This window comes from Pseudoliparis swirei, chromosome 7, assembly GCF_029220125.1.
Source record: "Pseudoliparis swirei isolate HS2019 ecotype Mariana Trench chromosome 7, NWPU_hadal_v1, whole genome shotgun sequence".
In the NCBI taxonomy this organism is placed as follows: domain Eukaryota; kingdom Metazoa; phylum Chordata; class Actinopteri; order Perciformes; family Liparidae; genus Pseudoliparis; species Pseudoliparis swirei.
Genome location: NC_079394.1, coordinates 9477694 through 9494813, shown reverse-complemented (window position 1 = coordinate 9494813; position 17120 = coordinate 9477694). Strand labels below are relative to the sequence as shown.

Sequence of the window (17120 nt, the reverse complement as noted above, 5' to 3'; positions counted from 1 at the left end):
TCTAAATACACAAAGACACTTTTTCAATGTGATCAACTGCCTTGATTTGTCAGGGATACTTATATATGTATGTGTATATATAGACACACGTACACATGATATAGACTCAGACTTACTAGTATTTCTACATGACTGAATAGGGATGCCTGTGTTTAGATAATCTACGGGGCTGCAAATAATAATTATATTTAATGGGGAATATCTTTGTTATGTCTCGTCCTGTTCCTTTATTATAGCAGATATCATTATTCCCCGTTTTATTTTGTGTTTCTTACCTCTCCTTTCACTTCAGGTCACTTCACTTCCTGCCTTTGTGTGTTTTCCCACCACTGTGATTGTCTGCCCCGCCCTTAATGATCCCACCTGTGTCCACTCACTCACCTTCCCAGTGGATCTCTGCCGTCTCTGTGCCAAGCAGTCGAGCGACTTACCAGTGTTCTGGTACTGATGTTTTATATCCATGCCTCTCTTTCCACGCTCACATGTTTTGCCTGATTCCTGCCTGATTTCTTTGCCTGTCCTCACTGCCTACCCGTGTGTCGAAACTCTGCCGATAAGTAAAGACTGTTTTACAAACACCCTGTCCTGCAATTGAGTCTTGTTTTTTGTTTTGTTTTTTAGCAACCATGACATTTTGGGAATACGATGATTTGGCTTCTGGCAGAGAGTTGGATGAGAAGATTGAGAAGATCTCTCTCGTCTGTACGATAAATAGGAAGCTAAAGCCAGCAGATGGTTCGTATTGCTGAGCACAAAGACTGGAACGTCACATTCCACCTCGAACATTAACACAAGCGATCTTGTTTGTTCGGGCATTACAAACATGTCTGTACAAATGTGCTCCTTGTTATCATTTGTGATATGAAATGTCAGAACCTTTAAATGTCTTGTTTTTTATGTACCAACCATCTACAACACAAAGATATAACATTTTAAATTATGCACAACTGAAAAGCTAGAACCAGAAAATTATTGACATTCGTGCTTAAATAATGATATATTAAAATAGAGCCACTATTAAATGAAAAAAACAATTAATATCACCATCTATTTCGGCTCCAATCTTACTATAAAGTGACATACAGTGAATAGAACCAGTAGTCACCAATGAATTGTAGCGCAGTAATCAGGATAGTTACTTCGTGCCTTAATGCTATCTGTCCCTTCGCTCCTGTCTTATCAGCTAAGAAGTGCGTGTGTATTATGTTTATCGTGTAGCGCATCAACAGAACATGCAATGCAACAGAGAACACAATGGAGGCCATTTAGCTACAAACTTGAGAGAGCTCAAAATACAATAAGAGGCTGCCTTTTTTTGCCTTTTGTGTCTCAGTGCATTGTTGTATATCCCAAAAAGATGGCTTACAGATTAATGCTCTCACAAGCTGCCAACAAAAATGACTATCACAGTGAAGGCACAAAACCATCAAACAACGCTAAATTACCAGACCGCCTCTCTCCGTCAAAGGCCTCCCAGGCTTTTGTTGCCCTGCTCACCTGACCTGCCTCCAATCACATTCATCCTCCCCAGTCTGTCCAAGATCTGACATGTTTCCTATCTGTCTCATCCAGCAGGATATCATCTCAATGAGGCGAGACATTTCCAGACTCGCTCCCCTCTGTTTCGTTCTCCCCCAGGAGCGAACGCGTTAACGGAGGGGTGTTCCACCTGACAGAAAAAGGCCTACCTTTTGACGGCTCTGAGCGCTTGGGCAGATCCAGTGTGTCATAGTTTTTGTCATTCTCGCCATTCTTCCTGCCTGGGTAGAGGAGAGGAGGGAAGGCAAAGTCAGTGCTTCATCCTAAAACAGGTTTGGAGAAGACGATGTCGTTGACACCAGGGTTAGACCGATATGTAAGGCGGATATATATATAAATATATATAAATAAATATAAATATATATATTTAAACTGAAGCTTTTAATACGGTAGCTTATATTTAGTGTATTTAAGTATAACCATGTTTACATAACTGCATTGTTTATTTTCATCTCTGAAGTATCACATCGGTCTTAACAAGGTGTAGACATCCACCCAAAAAAAAGCATCAGCGTGTGCATGTAAACACAGAGCAGAGATGCGTGATATGTTCAAGCACACACAAACTGCACATCCACCACTGTCTGCTGTTGGCAGAACACTGGTGTGTTCACATGTTCATGCATTTGCATATATAATAACAGCATAGTGTACAAGCACACCTAGAACTACATACAACCTATTTCCACAATCACATACATCTACTTTCCTATTTTAACTGTAATGCAGTGGAGGAGGGGAAATGGAGGTGGAGGGGATGTGAGTGATTGCAGCTCGGCCGGCTAACGGTCATCTTACATGTTCGTGGACAGATACAGAGACAAAAGATGAACTACCCCTGCCACCCTTTCAAACTACAGAAAATCACTATATATTCATGAAAGCATGTAAAACTAATAGTGCGACATTTTGGGAACTACACTTACTCACCACCTTGCGGCAAGTCAGATGATTAGATCAATATCACTCTTATGTCGCGGTGCACTAAACATGAAGCTACAGCCTGAAAGTCATTATCTTGGGATAGCATGAAGACAAGAAGCAAGGGGATTCAGCATGACTGTGTAGTGTGTACTAAGGTAAACACATTCAGACAGAGCCACGTCAAGTCCTGATAGAAGCTAAGCAAATTGACTTCAGCATATAGCTTCATAGTTAATGCATATATTTTGGAGTTATAGCAATCTTTTCACCCGGCTCTCAGCAAGAAAGTAATTAGGAGTATTTCCCAAAATCTTTTAGCACAACGTACTGAAGCACTTTGACTAATGTGTGTGTTTGTATATATATATCAAAATTCTCTCTCTCGATATATATAACGTTTTTTTTAAAGGCATAATCCCGATAATTGAAATCCCTTATATGTGCACAGCACATACGCACTAACCGGGTATGTAGCAGAGCTTGACATTTATTAGCAGTTGGGTTAGTTGGAATTAATTTGAACTAGTGTATAAAATGTTTTAAATTTCAGTTGAATCAAATACTGAGTTGAAATAGATTTGATGTTTTAATTTCTGCATCTTCGATACGTTTGATTAGTCAAGCTCTACTTCACATCCCGATGGACTTACCTGTTTCACTAAGTTTGATCACCTTAACCCTTTATTTATCTCAGAGGAACCAACCTATAACACTCAGGTCAGTATGGTGAGGGAATGCATGTGGAATGAGTGAAACAACCCCATTTTCTGAAGTCCTTGGAAGTTTCTTATATTTTTGGAAGAAATCCCAAACTACTTCTAACTACATTCTACAGCCAGGGCTAAAGAGAATGAACAGGAAGAGGTGAGATGAAGGGTTGAGGGGGGACACTCACCTTGATTAAACCAATCCTCTATAGTTTGCCAAGGAAGCAGCGGCAATGCAAAAAACACAAAGCAGGGAGAAGAGGCTTGGTGAAAAAGACGTGTGCATGTGTCAAGAAGCTGTGCAATAGATGAATAGTTTTACAAAAAGATGGCATCTGTCACTAAACAGGGAAGGGGAAAGTGTGAAGGGGAAGATGGAACAACTACAAAAGAAATATGGAGAGAGCAAAGAGAGAAAAATGAGTACTTTAGAGATATAAAGAGGCTAAATGGGCAGCTATTAGCAGTGCAGTGGTGTTCTCTGAAAGCACGCTCAGAGTTGGCATCAGTCGTATGGCTTGTTAGATAGAAAGGGCGAGTGAAAAAGAAGCAAATAGACAGAATCATAAAGAAAATAGGAAAAGACATGAAGAAAAGCTCGCAAATGAGAGAGAAGAAAAAGCTAAGAAAGAAAGGAATCAGCTTCCATTGTCAGAGAGTCACAGTGAAACATATATATATATATATAGCAACGGCACCAACTGTAAGCATCATTAAACTCACTGCCTGGGAAGAGATGTGCTCAAAGAGACGTAAACACCAGCCAAAAATCAGCCTGTTTAGAAGCTCAAACAAAGCTTGAGTTGCTACGCACGTGTTGAGCATTATGGTATATTTAATACTGAATGTGACATTATACTGAAGAGGAGGCCAAACGTGGCCTACTTAAGGTAACAAATCACCAAGCATATCGCCGACAGTGTTGCTTAACCAGCCGCCTCCATGCTCCTTTATAGCCACAGTTAATGTTCCTGTACCTGAGCCTCGTTCTTTCAAAGAACACCTTCAGGGTCTGCAGCAGCTAAACGCCTCTCATTATTCTCAGCGCGTGTGTGCATGTGTGAAAGTATTTATGTCGTTAATTGGAGTCTTATAACTCTGTATACATGCAGACCCCTGAACCAAAGGATTCTCCAATGCGTCATTAGAAGTCGAGGGTCACTGGCTGGCTGCTACGCCTCATTGGCTGACTGATTAATGGCAGTCATTAATGTTGTACAGTAGAGAGATAACAGTGTCATTAAGCTAGCAGTCTGGGAGAATGCTGATCAAGACGTGTGTGTACACGGCACATCTGTTAATGAGAAACAATCACGGAAAAACCCTCCTGGCGCAGCAGACGGTACACGTCCATTACAGAGATGTCTCATCATAGTCTGGCATTGAAGCTCAAAGGTTACTGTGACAGTTCATAGTGTTCCCATGTGTGATTGTAGTGAATTATTCTATGTTTAAGTTTATTTAGATCCAACATTTTAGAGAAGTGATTGTTGTTTACACGAGTTGTTTCAGTGTTAACTTAAAGACATATGTAGCACACAAACCATATGGTTGAGGTTTAGCAGTTAAATGTAATTGATGAAGTTATGGACAAATTAAAGCAATTAATCAAGTTTAATCATTGGTTTTCTGACAAATGAGCAAAACATTACTCTTGTTTATGTAAAAATGTAAACTCTATTCTCAAGAGAGAGGATAACTGTTGAGAGGGAGAAGCCCAGCACTCATAAAATAACAACAATGAACTGAAATTCAATAAAGAAGTGGAGGACACAGTCGAGACTGGTATATTTAATGCAGCTGTTTGAATAAATGCTTATCCCTCTGTCATTGCATGTAAAAACAAGGCAAATGATTCCATAATAACCATAAAAGGGACTATAAAACAACCACATGGAGCTCCCACTAATCATTAAACAAAGTTTTCTACATTTTTAAGAAGCCTTTTTAATTAAACATAAGTTACCTGTTATGCTATAAAAAGTTAACATTTTTCTATAATTAATTTAACAAAAGCATGTGGTTTATTGAAGAGGCAATCTCATTTTGGCTTCCGAAGCAATTCCGATTAGTGGTTATCACATAGTTATCCGTCTCCCTCTCACCTTTGGCTTTCTTGCCACCGAAGCAGCCGGCGTCGTCCTTTTTCTTCCTCTGTGGTCCTGCTGAGCCAGGAGCCTGTAGCGCCGAGGGGTCCTGGAACCTCTCGGCCCCCGGCACCTCTTTGTGGACGTGGTAGGACAAGTTCCTCATAATGCAAACACAGTTCTCCACAGACTATGGAGGAAGAAGAGACAGAGAAGTTCTCAACTACAAGTATATCTGCGTGGTCCTTCAATAAGATCTCAATAAACATGCGGCAAAAACTCATATGAATATGTCTTGATGAATATGTATTTTAGTGGGTGTGACTCAGACCTTGTTATCCATGTCTTTCTTCCCCACAGCTGATTGGAGAGCGTGCAGCAAGGCGTCCACCAATCCCTCGCATTCCCTCAGTCTGCGCCGAGCCTCGGCCCCGTCCGAGCTCACATTTCTACAGGAGAAACACGAAGAAGTCACAAACACAAACGGTTAGTCGGCTGCAACAAGATAAAACTGTTGCTGACAGAACCTGCAGAAATAGGAAAACAGCAATTTCTGCAACCATTTGGCAGCAGATGATTCAGATTCTGAGGGTGGACATTTAAAATGATGTATCTTGTATATGAAATACAATACACTAAGATGTGTAGGGTGTTTGAAGGTTTTTAGTGATCTTGCCCCCTCAGCAAGAGACACCACTATCTCCAACTGTGGTATAATTATGAATACAACTGCTACTAATATCTACTAAATGGATAGTAAAAAATAAATAAATAAATCAAGCTTTTTTTCTCATTGCAATCATAGTGACAGTCACATGTGACTGTACCGATCAGCTGTTGCGTCAGGGCCATGGACAGCGCGGTTGGTTGTCGGAGATGCTTTCCAGAGAGCAGAGGAAAGGAGCGGCGGAGAGCGATTGACGGACAAAGGAGGGTTTGTTATCCTGCTAGCTGAAGTCCAGTATTAGCAATCCAAAAGCAGTCTGAGCAAACCTTGTGGTTTTCTGGCCTGTGGCCGTTATCCTCCTTGTCGGCCTCAATAGTACAATGTAATAAAGCCGGACTGCTTTTGGAATAATCATAAAACAAAGATGCATATATATTACATTTTTGGTTCTAACGGGAAAATGCCATCCGTGTAACATCAGCCAGCGGCCTGAGCACGGCTCCGATACGCACACTGGCAGCAGAGCCGGTGCAGTCTTAGTGCGGCGGTCTGACTGACTGTGAAATGCGAGGCTTTAAAGAGGGTTAAGGGAAAGCTGGAGCTCCCTGCTCCTCACCAGGGACTTCATTTATGAGGGCCTCCAACCCACCTAATCCCATTAGCCCACCCCCAGTTAGTACTGGAGAAGAGTGGCAGCCTGCTGGTGGAGTGCTTTATAGTGCTGTGTGGACAGAAACACACATCACGCCCAACAACATGCGATAGAATGTTCTTTTTTCACACAACACGGACACAACTGCAAAGTGTTTGACTTGAAGTGACTGTGTGGAGCGGCCGATCTCTTGGACACCAGTACTGTCGCTCATCCCGGTAACTTTACACTCAACACCGCATTTCTTTGGGGCCTCAGCAATACTCCTGCGAAGGTTGAAGACAATCGGATTAACGGCTGTTGAGGAAATAGAAAAATACACATACAGACCGAGAGCGGCTCCATCCTATTCCATTTGAGTTTTTAATCATTAATTTCAAAGGCAGGATCGATGTCCACCTCCACCTATTGACTTATACAACGAGAAGAACTCTATACACACACACACAACCACATAACCTGCCCTCCTCATCCTCTCGGCCAGTATATGAGTGTCTCTGCCATTCGTCGAGTGCTAGTTCAGACTACTCTTTGGTAGGGACCAGGCAGACGGCACCAGACATCTGGACCCGCTCATAAACTAAACCCGTCCGTCTCCAGCTGTCAGAAAACGGTCATCACCTCGCCTGTTAATGGATTCGGAGGAGAAACCGCCTTGGATTTATTTGACAGCAGTGTGTTTCAGGGCAGACAGACTAAAGAGTTTTATTGTCAGCTGTTTCAATTGCAGGAGTCTTTCCGGGAGCAGTTGTCTCGGTCGAAGGTTTATGGACGTGTGCGTCTGTCGGTGAAGACTGTGTGGGTACGCGCTCTTATCAGCCGACAGGTTATCTGGCGGTGAGATATTTCATGGGGTTGAAGGTACATAGGTGCTGATGATTATTGATCTATCTGTGAGTGCTCCATCTGTTGTTGAGTTACTCACATTCTCACCATGTGAGTAACTTTCATGGTAACCGATATCAGTGATTCTTTATGTCCACCTGCATGAAATGCACACACGTGCAACTCTTTCAACTTCAAATGATTGCACAGATAGATTTTCAGAATTGTATCTAATAAACTAACTCAACAAATAGTGAAGTGAAAGATGTGACATATATGAAGTAACAACAATAGGCATATTGGATGACATAAAATAATAGTTTGATTAGTCAAATCTGTATCTTTAATTGAGTTTAAAAATCAATTGAGCTTTGGTTAAACCTTAGCTTAGGTTAGCTTCCCCTTTACACAAAAAGATTTCAGTGTTCTTTTTAAAGTTCTTTAGTTGAGACGACGAATGGATTTCTGTGTCTTTTTGTTAGTTGTGTTTACAGAGTCAACCTCCAGTGGCTTCCTCTGAAATGTTCTAGTCTGACTGCTGGAAAGTGTATTGCATCACTACAGCTATCAGCAACCTTGATGTGTCATGTCACCAAACTGAGCTGCCAAGATTGAGATTTAGTTGTGTGAGACATTTCTCCATCGGAAGGACTGCCATAAAGTTCGGTTACACACATTCGCAGCTCTATCATCCTTTCTTGGATATTTGCAACAAGTGAAACATTAAAATGTACTTTAAAAATGGAAAAAAGATAATTTTGCGGTCCCTGTTATTACCTCATATCATTACCAAATCTCATAATCATCTGATTCATAGTAGTTTAGAAGAGGCAGTAGGTATAATATACTGTAAACGTGTTTGAAACATGCAGTAAGTCATTTATCTGATTCAGACCCCAACATTTTCAGATCAAGAGCCTTTTCAGAAGACTGGGCCGAGGCAAAGCTCTCATTGTTTTCTCCTTTAACAGCAGATAGATTTTCTGACGCCGACGTTACTGAAAAATAAATTCTGACTCCAGCGACATTACAGTGATACGGTAATTATAAAAGAGAAACAGGGACATTCTTTTTCTCTTTTACAACCAATTGCAGAAACACAGCAGACACACACACACCCTGTGCCTGTGATCTGCATGGCCTATAGTGTGCGTGCTTTATCCGATGAAGTGTGGGTGTGAAGGTCGCTCAGAGTCATGTGGCCATCATGGGACAATAGAGCAGCTGAGACCAATAGACTGGAGCTGGACTCTTGGAGACTGATGGAGATGGATGGAGTCGTGGCTGACCTCCACTAACATCATACAAGGGCAAGGGGAACACTGCAGGGCCATATGTGTAACACCCTGTTCTGTTTCTCCTGTGTTCCGTGTCTCCTATGTCTCCTCTGTGTCTTCTCTGTCTTAATTGTTTAATTCCCTGCACCTGCCCTCAGCCACTCTTGTCTCGTTACTGTCTGATGTCGTACACCTGTTTCCCCCCCTATATATTGTGTCAGTCTTTCCCTTGTCTGCTGTCGGATTGTCGTCTCTAGTTCTGTGTCTTTTTCCCGTCGTCCTGTCTGTCGTATCTGATCCTGCCTGCCTGCCCTGACCGACGATCCTCTGCCTGCCCCTTTTGGACCTTGTTTTTTTGTAAACTGTTTTGCCTCATTAAAGAGTGTTTTTTTGTTGTTATTCATATTGCGTCCAGCCTGTCTCTCTCTGCGCCTGAGCCTCACCTCGTCACAAAGACCTGACAATATGTGGACCCTGGTGTCGGGTATCCTTTATGTTTTATCGATCCCGATTTAATTTCTGATTCATTTTATGGATTCTTCCCAGACATGAGATGAAATAGATCAGTCGGTGGGCATTTCATTTCCACGATGTAAATAGGTGGCGCACTTGATTGTATTGATCAGGTTTATTATATAATTACAAACACATCCACCCTATCTATACGTAGCATATGCACGTTTGAATTTATGGACAGTGAAGTAGTTGACAGTAAATATATGTCAGTGGAAAAAGAAAGACTACCTAGACTGCCGAGGAAATGAAATGCAGCTATTTTCTGGGCCGTGATCCAAGAAGTGGATGTGATACCGGACAAGCAGAGCAATACAATTAGTAGTAATACAAACACTTATCTGACAATAAGGGTGTCCACCTCAAAAAGTATAATCATATGTAGAGTATAGTAAACATATTCATGTGTGTGTGTATATATATAAATACATAGTAAATAAATCAAAGTCATTGGCCGATACAAAACATGACAATACCGCTCAGCTGTTGTGTCAGGACCATGGACAGCGCTGTTGGTTGTAGGCGGTGCTTATGTCACAGCAGCGCTGTCCAGAGAACAGAGAAAAGGAGCGGTGGAGAGCGACAAGAGTTTGTTATTCTGCCAGCTTAACGTGGTTGTAAATATAAGTTAATTGTATATGGCCCTATATTAGAAGGGAAATGACAGAGAGAGAGAGAGAGAGAGAGAGATACTTGCATACAGCTGTTAGCAATAACATGAATGAACTCTGAATTCCATTTAGCTGCTTCACTTTCAGAGCCGTGGTATTGTGCATGTTGGCTTACTGTCACAGTTTACATAAATAGAACAAAGTCATTCTTATTCGCAACACCTGTACCTTTCCGTCTATGACAAGGAACAAACTACTTTTCAGCTGCAGTCGTTGATTAGACAGGCTATCATATTACAATGTGGGGACATGAATATGTTCACACAGTCACAATGTGGGGACGTGAATATGTTCACAGTCACAATGTGGGGACATGAAAGTGTTTACACACTCACAATGTGTGAGACCCCCCCCCCTCATAATGACTCATGAAGCGATGCGTCCACAAGCTGCTTCTATTTCCTTGTTGCCATATTTGTTGCAATATTTCTGTTCCCAATGTTAATGATATCTATAAAGCCTTAGTTGGCTTTTCTTTTGCCTGAAAAACACAGTTAACAAGCACAACAATGATATGCAATGATTCATCTTAGTTTGAGCTCAAAACACATCTGGAGGTCTACAGCCACGCTGGCAGTTCTGTGAGGCTATAGAGCGTATTCACGTGACGTCAGAATCTCAATCGCGCCATCTTGGGGTCCCACTTATTAAATGTCAGAAGAAGTTGACCTGGCTATCGTGTCCGCTGTTTGATTATGCGAGAGCCCAGCAACCTCATGTCCTTCTGCATTACCAAAGAAAGATTTCAGCGGTTGGAATTGAATATTTGCAACGCTTTTTTACCTGATTTTACTCGCTCAACACTTTGTGGTTAATTCGCTAGTTACCAGCACATATCCCGGTCACATTCCTGTAAAACAGTTTTCATTTCCGCTATCGACCATGGGACATTAACAACTATTTCTGCGTTATACTTGCTGTGGAAATACCACAAATGTCGGAACATCAAGCGCCCCGTGTCTGGGTTCATAATATGAACCGTAGTCGCACAGCTCCGCCTCCAGGACGAGTGTCTGATGAAGCCGCTTCCAGCTCCTTCAGGACCAGCAGTGCCTGGCTGGCCGTGCTGAGTGCTGTTCCCATGGAGCCAGTGTTTTATTTTACCTTGAAATTAATCACAGAGTAAAGGCAGACATGGCCCGACGGAGTTGCCATGTTCATGGCTTCTTCCCAAGTTTCCATCCACAGTTCCTTTTGCGCAAGTGAAAGACATTGATTTTCGCTCGGCGAAAAAGCAAAAAGAGATTATTGACGAGAGTGTGTCAATGGAAACGTGCCCACAACCCGATGTATCAACAGAAACACATGAGAACAGTCCTAACGCTCATACGCCGAGTGAAGCCGAAGTAGATGCATGACAAGTTGAAGTAATAGCCTGTCTTGTTGAGCTGATAAACCCATATTCTGAATCATTAGTCCCACATCCAACAATGAGGCACAGTACCATAATCACAAGGCACACCGCTTTGAACTGAAATCGTGTCTCCTTCAGGATATAATGGTCATTTCTAAGCAAAGAGCGGCATACAAACAAGCAAAACAATGCCGTGGTGGGACCCCAACATGGCCGCCAGAGTTTGTTGTGGTCACGTGAGTGAATACGCTCTATACTAAGGAACCCTCTGCTGTATGCCAATGTCAGCGCATTGACATCTGGCACCAGAACCAGCTCTTCACATCCAATTCCAACACACACAGTTTCCCCTTCACCGAGCCCCACGCGTAAACACTGTAAATAAGCTGGCTCCTATCGACAGAGGAGGCTATTATAATAAAACTATCCCCGGCTTTATTGAGGTGCAAGCAGTGTCTGTTGGTGGGAGTAAACAGATTCCCCCTGGCATCAGCACTTCTCCCCAGCAAACAAAACAACCCTGGCGTCAAGGCAACTGTGGGCTTGGTCACCGTTACCATGGAGACGTATTCTTGTCAGCAGTGGCTGCATCGAGGGGCGAGGAAGGGTGAGCATAGGGGGATGCTGTGATATGTGACAGCAGATATCTGTTTGGGAAGACGGTGAAGAACCCACAGCACAGACACACAAAGAGGAAGAGAGAGCGCGACAGATAATGATAGAAGTCTTGAGGAAGACGATGAGAAACAGTGAGAGCAGGTTCCCACTGTGGCCCTGAGAGAACATGTGATGACTTCTCTATGACTTTCCTTCGCTATATCAGAGCTCTTTTATTTATTCCCTCTTGATTCGTTAATGCTGCTCTTCAACTGAGCAGAACATTTTCTCAAATTACAAGCAAGTTTCCATAATTTTTATAGCCAGAGAAAACTAGCTGGAAATTCATCTGATGCGGAGCAACAATGTGTGAAATAAATTATGGTACTTTCTGTCTGAGCTGGATTTGGATGTTATATTGTTCTGGATGTCAACCAGCCGCAGCGTGTACTGCAGGAGACGCTCTACGCTGGACACACACACACACACACACACACACACACACACACACACACACACACACACACACAAGTAAACACACACACACACACACACACACACACACACACACACACACACACACACACACACACACACACACACACACACACACACTGTACACTCGCTGTACTCAAAATTTAGTGCTGTCATTCTGAGTTGAAGCCAAAATAACTGATTTAGCATGCAAGGTAGAAGATAGGAGATACTTGGAGAGGGAACACTACTCATGAAAGGAATTCAAGATGCTTGCTCTCAAGTAGTCATCCTCAGTTGATAACAGCATTTATAGACTGAGACAGAGAGCATGTTTGGCTGAGGTTTCTGAGGTGCGCTCCAAATTACATTGGAGTTGAATGCTGACGCTCTTCTCTACAAAATGTGCAGAGAATTCTGAAAACAGAAAAGCTTTTCGATAACACTGATGTCGAGGTGCAACCCGTGATTTCTTTCCATTATTAATGAAACTGCAATTTAGGTATTTAATCGCTCGGTCAATACAATGTCAGAAAACTATGATAAATGCAATTTCCTAAAACCCAAACTGACATCAACAAACTAATTACGAACATAGGCTAAAACTCTCGTGGGAAACAGTGAGCAGTCAAGATGGGAATCAGATACTGGAAGGTGATCACATCAGAAGGCAGGTGAAGTAGTTCAATCGTGGAACGGACACAATTTCAAAGCTGATTCCTAATTGTGAGCTGAAAAGGTATTTATCTTCCTTGGTGTCCAGTCTGGTGACAGGTTCACTATCGATTCTTACCACTCAGTGTGTTAAGTGTGTGTTTACATGCAGTACAGTGGACAATACATTCAGTGATTTTGCATCCCCCTCGTAAACTGCGGAATGCATGCTCATAAAGTGCACGGTAACTTAAACAATATGTCCGTAATGGTTGTTAACAACCTTTTAAAAATAAACTAAGTCGTTAATAAAACCAAAGACAGACAGAGGTAGAAGCTGGAGTGGCAGTTATATGGTGATGTGTCGCGCTTTGCCAAGTTTGTAAGCTATAAATTACACGTATTATATTAATGTTTGGGAAATACATTCCTGTTACTGACAGAAAATAAATAGGACAAAGATGTTTCAGTGTGGACAGCTAACTTTGATATAGCAATCTGAAAACACCACCGTGGATGTGACCATGTTCGACACATGTTTACATTGTTTGTGCATCCCTGTGAACACGATTTGACTGCAGGTCAGAGGTAGAATGGATTCAGCACCTTTTAGCAAGGCAGCAGGTTCCTGGCCAAAAGGTTCAAGCCAAACAAACATCTGAAGGCTTTGTTCCGTCAGCCGAGAGCAATGCGACCGCAGAGAGCAGCATGCGTACGGAAGAGGTTTAGTTCATTCAAGTTATAATCTCAGACGAGAGCCTCCCAGGACTAAAGCAGACCGTCTCTTCTTCAAACAAATGGACCAGACAGGGTCAGCAGCATGGCCCAGTGAGTCAGGCCACTTTAACACTGAGCTATGTCGCCGTGGAAACGGAGGGGTTAACACCATTTTGGATGACTGACCTAAGAACAACTCCATGTTCTGGTCACTGAAAACACTCCAAGCACAGCCTTCAGGTCTAATAGCGTAGCTCACACATAAGAGTTAAACACACACTCATTCAAAAGCCAAGGTTTTTTATCCCAATTAACACTGATGCTCAAATGTTTTCTTATTATCAAATAGAGAGAGAGAGAGTGCTATAATAAAAAAACAGAAACGGACATATTGACTTTGCACTGCGGGCTAAATCTATCTACTCTCAGCTTGAATAAGAGTGAGACTAACTTCATTTCTGTGCTAATTTCAGATAGTTTATAATGCTACCCCTTGGTCTCAGAGTGGCATGGTTACAAAGTTACCCGACACATATTCGAATGAAAAGGTACGAATAACTTCTCAAAATTGCAGCAGTGTTAACTGTATGTGATGAAGTTTGGTTCATGTCACCCAGCAGTCTGCTGCAGTCAGACGTCCAGCATACTTCACCTACGTACAGACACAGCGAGAACACAGCATCTTCCATAGCGTACATTATTTTCGTGCCTAATAACATAAACCTGAACCTGGCCCAACAGTCTCACATATGTCACACCTGTATCGAGCTGCAACTGGTATCATTCTGAAAACATGTATATGCGTCAAGCATCCGCTCTATGAAATCCAAGATGATCTCTAAAATATGTCCACGTAATTTAAACCCAAATTGACTTTAATCTGAATACATCTGCCATCTGTTTCTACAATTCGGCCTCACGTCTATCTGTATCCGTGTTGATTTGAAGCTGCTTTTGTCTAAAAGCTTTCAATCTGTACAAAATACAAAAGACAGCCTTCTGGTTTTACAAAGTGTTCATATTCGGACTTGCATTAGAAATAGCAGTTTTTCTTCCTCTTTGTGTTATTTCCACTACTTTTCTCTTTTTTAAATAAATTTATCAAGATGAGTAGCGCTGAGAACTGTATATTTGGTGTGTTTCTTTAGCTCGCCACTGGCAGTTGTTTTACCCAGCCGTCTAATATTCCATCTCATAACAACCAGAAACAACCAAGGAAAGAAAAGAAAGACAGAAAGACATTTTATGCAGTGAAGTGCACAGGGAGCAACTGGGGGTTCAGTTTCTTGCTCAAGGACACTCCGGCATTCAACTATGGGGAGAGCGGGGATTGAACCAGCTACCTTGTGGTTACGGGACGACCACTCATTCCCATGAGCGTAAAAAATGGTCGGCCTCATTGCCCTTCTTTCTGCATTTAACAATACACAGAATATCTGTTTTAAACCGGTGATCTATGTCATTTAACAACCCCCAAAATCAAAAATAGATGTTTCTACTTGTCTCCTACCTGTAGTGCTAAAGATCAATCTAATTGTTTTGGTCGGAGCTGCCTAATTAAAGAGAAATTGATCATATACATGTCTGCTTTATCTCCAATTTAATGGGACTATAATGAACTCGGCTTGTGGTGATGATATGTGAGCATCACAAAGTTATTCTAAACACTCAAACTGAAACTCTCTTATTAAATGTTGTTTAAAGGATTTTTTTGTTGTTGCTACCAAAATTCATATTTTTTTGGACAAAACCCACCTGAGGCAGCCGGAGGTGTTCTTGAAGACGGTGGTCCACTCGGCATCGCGGGGCTTCGAGTCCTCGTTGGGCTCGTGCTCCCAACCCGAGTGGGGAATAACAACCTCGTTGGTCAGAGTCTGCAGGCCGTGGTTGATGATCACCATCTTCAGGGGTTCATAGGACGACAGATTCCACAAGGTTCCTGGAGGGGAGGAAAGAAGAAATCAGAAGACATATTAGGAGGATAGTGATAGGAAGGTCAATAAATATGTGATTTGGAAAGAGGATTATAAAGGGAAATAGGGAGGACAGAAGAGGAATCAAGAAGATGAGGAATAAGGAAGGTGTAATAGGAGGAGAGTGAAAGTGCTGCAATATAACAACAGCTGTAAAGCAGCAAAAAAATACATTAAGATTGGAGGTACACCACTTTTGAAAAAGTCATATTGAACAATATTTTTAAAAAGACGAATACTTTCATTATCTTCCCACGAGGGCTGACATTGTGTAGGCTCCCGTGGGAAGATAATAAAAGTATTAGTCTATGGTATTCTCTGAATGTTGATTACAACATTGTGTTGTAATCAACACAGAGTTCAGAGAAGACCATAATCACTGTGATATTGCTATAATACTCTTATGTTAATGCTATAGGAATAGTGAGGATACAGGAAGTAACCTAACGATGTTTAATCCTATTTCTCAACTACTGTAGTATCACTTTTTAAATAATATACTACTTTAACCGTAATCATATGAATTCAATGAATGTAACTCTAGAGCAACAGGACACCGTTGTGTATCCATCACCTCCTCGATTTTATCGTCCAAACAATTCAAGGGGAGGAGAAAGCATTTTCTATGTACCTGAACATCTCTCGAACAGGCAGCCCATTTCATACTTCTGCAAGAGAGCTACACTAAATTGAGCTGGGTATAAGCATCCGGAGGTTTCACAAAAGAGAGGCAGGCAGACAAAGTAGACGTTGTTGGCGTCATCGCCAGGCAACCAGACCCCGCGAAAATAAAGTGCTGCGATAAAGCGTCAGCATCAACTGAGTTTTCATGTAGACAGATGGACGCTGTGGAGCGAGGCAGCCTCTGATTTGAGGAAAGTACAATAAAAAAGAAACTTTGAAGTCCATGTTTAACGTGGATTCAGTTTTTATTACAGCATCACCCTGATCTCCCTCTGCCTTTGTCTCTCATCACTTTTCTCCCCATTTCTTTTCTCTTAAAAAAATTCAGGCATTAAGGTTGCATTCTGGTTCTGATTTGGTAGTCCAAATTCGGGGTTTACAGAGTCTGACACTATTACCACGAGTATGCCAAATTAGTGAATGGCACTTCCTGTTTGTAATGTATCCATGGAGGTACAGACGACTATCACTGGACTACTTTAATTATGAATAAAACATGAGGTATAACAGGAGATATAAGTGCCTTCATTTTTTCCCTATGAACGTCGGGGTCCCAAGACAGAGGAATGTGTCTGTGTACAGTTTGTAAAGCCCTCAGAGGCACATTTGTGATTTGTAGTTTTGGCTTTACACAATGAATCGGATTGAATTGAATTTAAATCTCCACTCTCCGACATTGGACACGCTCCCTCCAACCCCTTTCTTTTTTTATGATAAAATCATGGTGGACCCTGCAGCTGTCCAGCCCCCCTACTGCTGTCTCTGAGCCTTAATTGGCTCCATGAGCTCTGTGTCACACCACTGC

General features: G+C 42.0%; 1 protein-coding gene across 5 annotated transcripts in view; it reads right to left on the bottom strand.

Moving 5' to 3' along the window:
- The window catches only part of arvcfb (ARVCF delta catenin family member b), a 125718-nt gene that overhangs the window by 40249 nt on the left and 68349 nt on the right, over positions 1-17120 (bottom strand). For 4 of the 5 annotated variants that reach the window (XM_056418705.1, XM_056418707.1, XM_056418708.1 and 1 more), the window contains 5 exons: positions 15414-15597; positions 5589-5706; positions 5276-5447; positions 3359-3376; positions 1689-1760 (listed from right to left, as the gene is read on the bottom strand). In XM_056418705.1, coding sequence (XP_056274680.1) covers positions 1689-1760; positions 3359-3376; positions 5276-5447; positions 5589-5706; positions 15414-15597 — 564 coding nt within the window. The remainder of the gene's footprint in view (positions 1-1688; positions 1761-3358; positions 3377-5275; positions 5448-5588; positions 5707-15413; positions 15598-17120) is intronic. The other variant, XM_056418706.1, reaches the window with a different exon arrangement.